The 10,235-nt window shown below is 36.1% G+C and overlaps 1 protein-coding gene across 1 annotated transcript in view; it reads right to left on the minus strand.

Moving 5' to 3' along the window:
• LOC134853438 (low-density lipoprotein receptor-related protein 1B-like) overlaps positions 1–10,235 on the minus strand; it is a gene marked incomplete in the record, with an annotated part of 44,763 nt that overhangs the window by 23,781 nt on the left and 10,747 nt on the right. Inside the window, 8 exon segments of the mRNA XM_063869437.1 lie at positions 484–612; positions 1,888–2,007; positions 2,556–2,707; positions 4,832–4,961; positions 5,677–5,805; positions 6,617–6,740; positions 9,194–9,354; positions 10,017–10,114. Of these exon segments, the coding sequence (XP_063725507.1) occupies positions 484–612; positions 1,888–2,007; positions 2,556–2,707; positions 4,832–4,961; positions 5,677–5,805; positions 6,617–6,740; positions 9,194–9,354; positions 10,017–10,114 (1,043 nt within the window).

The following is a 10,235-nucleotide window of genomic DNA, read 5'->3' on the forward strand; positions in this document are numbered from 1 at the left end:
CGGGCAACATACACAAGGACAGCCGGCTGCTGTGCAACAAAGCGCAAGAAAGTTCGATCATGATCGATTTAAAAATGAACACCGTGGACAGATACACAAGTCTGAGCGCAATTCGAGCTCGTAATGATATACTGCCAATAAAAAAAATTGATCAAAAATTTTTCGTGCAGCAGAACTATCAAGCACTAAAACTTTTTGCTTTACTGATTCAGTATTTTATAATACTCAATTTGTTTTGCATTAAATTTAAAAAGAGTTTTCAGTGCCTACGTATGTTTCTGAAATGGCGAATGTTCAAAAAACAGTTTTTGTGAAAACTTAGAACAATTTTGAGAAAAAAAAAACAATTTTTGACCAAAAATTTAACTGTTCTCGAGAAAAATGGAAAGTGATCTCATAACAATATATTCCTTATACTTTTTTATGTCTATTACCTGACGTCAAATGACTTCAAATGCGAGTACTAAGTTCTCTGACACTTACATCCGTGTTCGTCCTCTCCGAGGTCGCAGTCTTTGTACCCGTCGCACTCTGCACCCTCCGGGACACATACATTAGAGCCATTGTTGCAGTGGAAATGGTCCTTGTTAGCCCCACATGTACCGAAAGCACCTGCAAGAGAAAGTGTTGTATTTACAACTGGTGGTACGTAAACCCACAGAAAGTATAGATCAGCCGAAGTATAAACCAGCCGAAGTATACACCAGACGCTGCATCAACCAGTCAAAAACACTTAGGTATTATGTAGTAGTTGTGTAATAAGTATGTGACAGCCACAAAAATTATGCAATTTCATTCATATGATTGCGAAGTGACAAAAATAGAAAAAAAAATTGATTATCCAATGAAAAATATACAGATTTTAGAAATTGTAATTCAAGTTTTTTTTACAGTAATACTTCGATTATGACCGTTAGATAATCGAATAGCATTCATTTTGTTTTGTAAAGAATTTATACAGTACATCTTCGATATATAATCACTAAGGTTAAATAAGATCCTTTTACTGCGCTCATTAGGCATAATTTTAGCTGAGCGCGTGGGCAAACTGTGCATTTAGTCGCGCATAGTTTGTCTTGTCTTGTGTTGTTTGATTTATTGATGAAATTCAATTAAAATTTGTTATGCTGTTTTGGTCACTGTCGCAGTTGGAGTCTTCCTTGATGCGCAGCTGCTGGTTTGTCGGACTGCTTCTTCACTTCAGCCGAAGAAGTTTCAGCGTGAAAAAAAATTGTTCAGAAAAATATTCAGAGTACAATTTTTTAAATTGTTTTTGGATCTCCTTAACTATTTCACTCCATTGCAAAAGGGGGAAATTTGTTAATCAGCTCAATATCTGCATACGTCTTAACATTGCTCCATTTCTCAATAGGGTGACGATTTTTTACTAGGTATCATAGAGGGGTTTGGGCTCGTAGTTCAAGAGACTCCGTTGTTCATTTTTTTATTTTTATAATTTTGTGTTCACTCAAAGATATATTTTGCTCAATTTGAATTCAAATTTTTTTTCTTGTTTTCAAAATGTACGATTTTTTAGAAGAGCAAAACTTATTTTTTAGGCAATATAATAGATTTTTTTGTCCTTCAAAATCGATTTTCAACAGATTATCTGCAGATTATATACAGGCTGTTTTTTATACAGATAATCTAGGTATCATATACAGATTATATACAGGGGACTGTATATAATCCTTCATACATTTTGGTGAAAAAAATCAATTCTATCTGTAATGATCGACAATAGTTCGTAAAATGGTAGTCGATAAATCAATGGTTAAAGAGAAAACTTCTTGACTGGCTTATATACTCTGCGCATTTTCGGTTGGCTTATATTTTGGCTGGTTTATTCTCACACGAATTTAAGGCGTGAACAGTAAAGGTACTAACAGTGTTGTTCGTCTGAGAAGTCGTGGCAGTCGTTGATTCCATCACACAAAGTAGTGTTTTTCACACACTGCTGAGGGGTGGAGATCTTGCATCTGAACTCGTCATCATTACAAGTACCGCCTACAATTATAAATTAAATTCTAGGGGTATATATTGGTACTGAAAATTCCGAAGGTACCTTTAAAAAAGTTAAATCATCGGTCATGCAAAATGGGTATCTTCTTAAAACCGTACCAAACAGGATACCCTTTGGGTAATCAGGCGGTCGAATCTTTGGGGGGGGGGGGGGGGGGGGGTGGGGGGTGTGAGGTTAAATTTGCTTAACTGAATGTAGTATACACTTTGCTTAACTGAATGTAGTATACACTGAATTCATATACACTTTTACTGAATGTAGTAAAAGTGTATATTTCAAAAAGTTTTCCACAGAGTCGAGAAAATTGGTCAGAATATTTTTTGTTTTTCAGTTAAATCAGTAACCACCAATTTGGATCGTTCTCGATTTCATATTGCATTGATAGTTTGCTTAAGCTATTAAATCCCTTTTTAGGGTTTTCTCTAGTCGCCAATGTTGCTACCAAAAAACCGGTAAAAGTGAGTAAAATTTTTTTTAACCATGATTGTCGGTGTTGGAATTTTTTAAGTTCAAATCTATATTTTGTGCTTACAGCCTATTTCGTCAACGTAGGAGTTTGTATAGAAGCAGTCGTTGTCGCCATTGCACGTGTCTCCAGATGCGATGCATTTCTGATCGTCGGCACCTCCTATTGCCCCACAGTCGAACTGATTCGGGGCACAACCATTCGGCCCATTGGTACATCTGAACAAGTTCCATCCATCAACTTATAAAAATGAGAATCAAAATTTTTGAGTTTTTTCTTTGAGTCCAGATTTGAATTTGGCCCCAAAAATTGATATTTGTAATTTTATTGTGAAACAGAAACACATTGTATTCGAATGAAACCGAATGTTACATATTTTTCCAAAGAAATTTTTTTTATCGAATTGTACAAAAAGAACTTTTTATTTATGGAAGTCAACCCGGGTAGGTAAAACATTTCGCAGATTTAATATACAAGTAGAATTGTAATATACTTGTAGAACATAACGTATAATGATTCAGATTGAATTCTTAGACATAAAATTACCAATAAATAATTCAAGTTTTTTGGAACCAAAACGGCGTTTAAAATAAACTTTTTTCAAGACAAATACAGTGTTGTTCGTTATCCGAATGAATCGAATAAAAGCTGAAGTTTAAAACGCGTTTTTCTCAAATTAGGTTGACTTTAAATAAAAAAATGATAAAAATGTGGTTGGATTTTCAACAGAATTAATATGATGCAATTTATTTTGCGATTATTAGGTTTTTAAAACTAACCCCAAAAATGTCCATTTTTGAGTTTTTTGTCAATCAAAAACACGCCAAAACTTTTGGTTCAGTTGGTGACAAAAGTAAATAAAAGTGAGCCTTTTATATAGCCCAGCAAAATTTAAGAAGGTATAATTTCTAAAAATTGGCGCAAAACATAAGATTTGCTTTTAAATTTAAAAAAAGTGGTATTTTATCCAGTAAAGTTGACCATTTTTGGCTATCAAACAAAAATAAAATCAATAAAGCCAAACTGAGACAATTATGTATATCCTTCTTATCAGGGGCAGATTTAGGGGAGGGGGGCAAGCAAACGGACGCTCCGCCCCCCCCCCCGCCCTCCAGGGATTCGACCCCCTGCTGTCCCAGAGGGTCCCCCCTTTGATACTTTTTAAGTTTTTAAGAAATCCTTTTTTGGCCGACCGACTCTAAAGTTTTTCTAAAGGCGCCTTCGGCGCGCATAGATACTTATTTTGAGAGGGAGCTCGCGTCAAAAAACGCGACTTTTTTGGCAAAATTTTCCAAAAAGTGCCTAAAAACGGCTTTTTTGACCTGTTTTTTGTGCAGGCAAATTTTTGAAAAAAAAAGCATTTTTAGGCATTTTTTGAAAATTTCGACCAAAAAATCGCGTTGTTTCGGCGCGCGCTCCCCCTTTAAAATTAGTATATATTGGCGCCCGGCCAAAAATGGTCGGTCGGCCAAAAATGGATTTCTTAAAAAGTACCAAAGGGGGGACCCTATGGGTCGGCAGAGGGTCGAATCCCTGAAAAGAAAGCGTTCGCCTCCCCCGCCCCCCTAAATCCACTACTGCTTTGATACTTTGTTGTCAGCAATTGAACCAATAGTTTTGAGATAAATTTTATTCGACTAAAAAACCGAAAATGGACGTTTTTGTGGTTAAATTTTAAGCCCAAATTTTGCAAACTAAATTGAACTATACTAATTTTGCTGAAATTTTAAGCAAGTCTTGTCGTCATCATTTTTTTGTCTAATGTCAACCCAATTTGATTAAATGCGTTTTAAATTTTATTGGTTTCGTCCGAATATTTTAAATCAGCACGGTAGTTGACCTCAATTCATTTTGTCTTGGTTTAAGGGAAGGATTAAGTCTGGGTTTACGCTTTAATAGGAAAATTATTGCGTTTTATTTATACCAAATTGAGCAAATTGGCAATTTTTAAACCTCCAAGCAAAGCCAAACGACTAACAATTACAAGTGAAACTTTTTTTGAGCTTAGGTTATGGATATATATATTTTTCAGATGGTATAAAAAGCATCAACCCAAAAATCCATTGCTGTTCACTGAAACTGCGAAATTTTTATGAAAAAAACACTTAGTAAAAATATGTCGGGCTTCTGATTTGCGAACAAAAAGCTTTAAATGGAGTTTGAATACATTCTGAAGGCAAATTTATTTTGTTAGAGAAATTTGAACACCGGTTATTAAAGTAAACTTGGCGTGCCGCACCAAAGGGACTAATTACACAAGCTAAGCAGCACACATCTCACATGCAAGTCGCTACACCCCGGTTCTAATCTATCCAAGGACGTTAAATGCCACTTGCACCCACCCAATTTCGTCGGCGAAGTCTCCGCAGTCGTTGTCCCCGTCGCACACCTCTCTCCCACCTCCTCCAATCATTTTGACACACCTGTTGCGATTCGGACACTTGTATTCACCCTCGCCACACCCATCGTCGCCTGAAAGTGTTCATACAATAGGGAACTACAATTTACAAAAACGTGCTTCAAATTTGCTCACTTGATCACTACGAAAGGCGGTTAAATCTGTTCACTTGTTCACACTCTTATGTTTTATTGCTATGTTTAAAATAACATAAATTCGGTGAAGTCATTCTAAAAAGGTTTTCGTTAGCCCAATTTTAGAAAAAAAAATCAAGCGGATTACTGCTAAAGAGTTGTTTTTTTTTCTCGAAAATTGGCCTGTGGCGTAAATAACTTTCGATACATTTTAGTTTTGTTTCAGTTTAAGAACGTCAAAAATCACTAAAAATAGGCGTTTGTAATTTTTTCAGATAAATTAAGTGAGAGAAGAACTAGGCACATAAGTGAGTTCTAGGTGAATAAGACGACCAGCCATTAAGACGACAGGACATTAAGACGACAAATAAGCGTTATTACATGTAAATTTATCATTTCGAATTTAAGCTGTTCAAATTTATCAGAAATACAATGTGCAGAATCTAGCGTCGTCTCAAAGTCCCATCAAAAACAGTTGTCGTATTAACGGCTGTCGTCTTTTTGCCGGTCATCGTTTTCAAGATACCTTACATGCATCTTGAAAACAGTGACCGGCAAATAAGGCGACAGCCGTTAAGACGACAAGTGTTTTGATGGGACTTTGAGACGACGCTACACGCAATTCTTGGCATATAGATGGAAAAGGAGTGCTTACAATGGTCTTCGTCACTGAAGTCGCCGCAGTTGTTGAGTCCGTCGCAGAAGTAATTCGGAGTTGTGATGTCCACACATGTAGAGTCCTTTCGACACAGCCACTCATCGACGTCACAGTTAATAGTCGCATCTAAATAAATATCAGCTGAGAGAAATTAACTGTGTTTTAATCGTTCTTGCCAAATTGTTAGCAATTTTCTATTCAATTAACAAATCTTAACGAAGTCAATTAACACAAAGTTGATCTTTTTGACGTCAGCAGCTTTTTTTACTCATTTAAGTGCGTAAAAAACCGTGTCAAAAATTCTAATTAATCTAAAAACGACATTTTTTGATTGCGAATAATTTGCTATAGGTCGCAGATAATGGCAGCAATTCGGCCCTATCTATATAAATTCAAGATAAGCACAATTTAACCGCTATTGAAATGTCAAACATACAAGCTGCTCAGCTTTTAAGGTGCAGCGCTGTTTTGCACCTATGATTAAGAGCTACATGCTATTTTTTGTGCTGAGATTTTTCCTCGTTTGCGGGCAACGCGCAAAGATTATTGACGAAAGAAAAAAAACATACTTAGATGCATTTGTAAACTAAGTTTTCAAAGCAAGCGCGCGCCAAAAATGACTGCAAAAATCGTATTTTACAAAAAAAATCGGAATTTTATAGAAATTAACTTCAAATTTTGTGCCATTTTGTGCCAACTTCAAATAATGGTTTTTTCTTTTTTTATAAGAAAGCTATAAAAATCAAAAACTGACTTAGTCTAAAAACCTTAAAAATAGTTGAACCCTGAGTGGCTCTTACGTTAAGAGCAACTTAGATACATTTTAGGCGAATTATTCAGTTTTTTTATTTTTCAGTACCCTCACAAAACGAGAAAAAGACCAAAACTTCAGCTCCGAAAAAAATTCCTGCAAACACTGGTTCTGCTTTTCACTTACCTTTACATCCCAATTCGTCCTCGAATCCAGTACTGCCGCAGTTGTTCACTCCGTCACACGTCTCTGTATTGGCACCAGAGTGAAAAGAATCGATACACTTGTCGAAATTGAACGTACCTGCCGTCTGAAATTCATCACATATCAAGTTTGGCGGAACCCTTCATGCCAGGAAAATCAAATGTCCAAAAAGAAAACAAATAAACTAGCCGAAGTATAAACCAACAGAAAATGCGCGGAGTATATGAGCCAGCCGAAAAGTTACATCATATGAATGAAGTTGCTTAACTTTCATAATTGTTATATTATTGTTACATAACCTTTATATAACACTTACGTATTTTCGGCTGGTTGTTAATTCGGCTGGCTGGCTTAAATACCAACGTCCGAAAACTAAGTTAGCCAATCAGAATTCAGTGTTCGAAAACTTTGTTGATAAAGCAAAAAAAATTGCCAGTTTTCAAATGTTTGAAGGGTGCTGATTGATTGAATGTTTTCACTCATTTGGTCTCTCTGTAATGAAATTAGCCCTCTAAAAATTGACTATCCCTACCTACGGGAGCGTTCGACAGTGCCAAAGTACAACAGTGCCGAAAAAGGCGGGAAAATTTCAAAATAACTTAAACGCATTTTCTAAAGAGCGAGAAATTACTGACGCTAATTATCAAAGAAAATCACTCCAATTTTGGCGCAAAAATGTCTGCAACTGCAAATTAAACAATTATTTAGGCGCTAAAACTTCTAAATTGCAAATTTTCTCTCCCAAAATCTTTAAGTGCCACTTAAGATTGTAAGCGATCGCCGTTTAATTTTTGTTTGCCGCACTTAATATGTTGAAATTTGTTCATATTTTCGGCACTGTTGAACAAAATTTTCATTTTCGGCACTGTTGAACTAAGTTTTACGTTTCGGCACTGTTGTACTTCGGCACTGTTGTACTGCCCCCTACCTACACTTCTTACAACAAGCTTGTCATTTTTTCAGCCCTATTTATTCGCCAACAAATAAATTGCTTAAACCTAAGTTACTTTTTTAGTTATAATTAAAAAAGCAAGCATTTCACAAAATCTCTATTCATTTAATAAAGAGTATTTTTTAAGCAAATTTTGTCTTTTTTTTCTGTAAAATATCACTCTTATTTAAGAAATTACTTCAACCTCGAACATTGCTTTAAAGTTGAATTTCTGAAGCTATATTCAAAATCAGCTTAAAAACAATGATGAACATAAAAAGTATCTGGAGCCGCAGATACAATTTGAAAATTTGGTTACAGAAGACCACGCATTGACGAAGTGAAATAAAAGTAATTTTTTTTTCAAGTATATCAATTTTTTCAAATATATCGTTTACTCGACAAAAAATATAATTTCTTGCCTAACAATGCTCTTAAGCTATTGTTTGGTACCGTATACTGATCAATTTTAGGTGAATGACAAGGATACAGGTCTGATATAGGCAGTGAATTTAATAGTAAGCAAAACAAGCAAAAAGGTGGAGTCCCTCATAATGGAGGGACCGAATGTTGGAAACTTTTTTCATTCAATCAGAACTGAGTTTTCAAAAATCTCAAATTTTTTTTTGGAAAATCTCAACGAAAGCTAATAAATTCAAGCCATTTTAATTAATATGGTGAAGGCCCATTTGTACCAACGTTAGTTTGAACCAAATAGAAAAATCGGTCCAATTATTCAACTCGTTTTCTGATTGGTCGAATTGTGAGCCAACAAATTATTACATTAGTTTTCTACAGTTTAAACAGAAGAAAACTAAGCAGCAGAATAGCGACCGTCGCAGTCGCGCCAACGTGTTGCGAGCTTGCCAAGAAAGGGTAGGACTCTATACGAAAATAAGAGCCGGTTATCGCCGCGAAGCGGCGACGCGCGCGTAGCGCTCCCACCGACGACCTCAAACCAAGAGCTTAAAATATTCGGCTTTGTAGTCTTCGGCCAATAGAATATTTTTGGTACTAATGGGATTGATTTTGTTTTGGTGAAAATGAGACTGATTTATCATTTTGGTACTTGTGAATACCCACCGTTAATATAGACTGATTTGAAAGTAAGCAGATACTCGCATGCATCGGCTTAAGTTTTAGTTGCAAATGTGAGTAAACAAACTCAGTTTTAATTGCGCTAACGGCCGTATGCTAGTAGGACGGTACCCTCATTTTTCTAGTTTCAATAAATCTGAAGAAGGAACAAACTTTGAAGAAGGAACCGCGTCAGGAAGGAACAAATTTTAAAAAAAATTAAGGGTTAAGGGTATTTGAATCTTGTACATAGTAGTGAATTTTTCCCTTTTTGCAAAAAAAGGGGAAAGGGGGTTGATAAATGGATGCGGAATGATCAAATTGTAAGAATTATACGCGGATATTCGACAATCCGCCATATCTACAAACCACCTCGCCATACCCTGAAGCCAAATTACATCAAAATTATATAACAATTGCACAACTACTGTGAAAATCTGTTAGGCTGCGGAACAATATTAGTTTTTGGCTTGTTGGAATGGTAATCTTAACTTCGATTTGTTGGCCCTTAGGCTTCTTGGCCTATCACCGAGTTATATGAATGCACCCACCCCAGAGCAGTAGAACTCGTCGTTTCTGCAGACATCAGAAGGCGCCACTGTGCACCCCTCCTCGTCCGAGTAGTCGTCGCAGTCGTTCTCCCCGTCACATATCTTGGCCTTATTCACACAAGTGGTGTCATCCTCACACGCAAACTGGGTTCCATTGCAGCCTGCGCAACATTTAGTTATTGTTTATTTTCATTTCTAAGAAAAAATTTCAGATTTCGCTATTGTAGCCCAACCCCCCATCCCCCGTCATAAAACAATATGACAGTGTAATGAGGCTACCTTTTTTAGTAAGCTCAAAAAAATTCACTGTCCCATCATAGATATTTTTTGAAGGTTTTTCTGCGCTATTTTTGGAATAAAAAAACTTTTACAAAAAAAAAAGAAAATTATTGCCCGATTTTCCAATTTTGCTATAAGCTGTTTCATATGCCTCAGTTACAATTTCTCGTTCGATTTTTTTTCGTAGTTTTTCAAAGAATATGTTCGGAACAGTCTGTGCTCCTTGCACAGCAACCGGCTATCCTTGTTTCAATTTGCCGACATCATCGATTTTACTTATATATATAAAAAAGAAAACACAGATGATATTTTAAACACAGATTCAATTTAAAAGCAAGAAGCCAATCATCTGCTATTTTGAAGCTGCACTAAAGGTTAAATTAATTCTAATCCCAGAAAATTCTTGGAACTTCTCAATCAATTATCATGAAGGAGAGTAACCTATCATACAATCCGAACCCAGGCAAATGGGATTGAAGAGGGCGCATTTAAGAGAAAGAAAAAATCTACATCACCCACCCCCCTCCCCCCCTTGACTGCTTACCTTGTGCGCCTGGACATCCAAGTTCGTCCGAATATTCCTCTCCATTGACTCCACCACAGTCGTTCTCTTGATTACACAACAAGGTATCCGCAATGCACCTGTAAACAAGAAAAGTTCCAACTGAACAGGCTTTTGCTCTTCAATCAAAACGGCCTAAACTTGTAAATTTGTAAGTTTGCTGAAACATGAAACGACAAAAAGGAAAAAAAAGAATGTTCT

The sequence above is a fragment of the Symsagittifera roscoffensis genome, chromosome 8 (assembly GCF_963678635.1).
Source record: "Symsagittifera roscoffensis chromosome 8, txSymRosc1.1, whole genome shotgun sequence".
Lineage (NCBI taxonomy): Eukaryota > Metazoa > Xenacoelomorpha > Acoela > Convolutidae > Symsagittifera > Symsagittifera roscoffensis.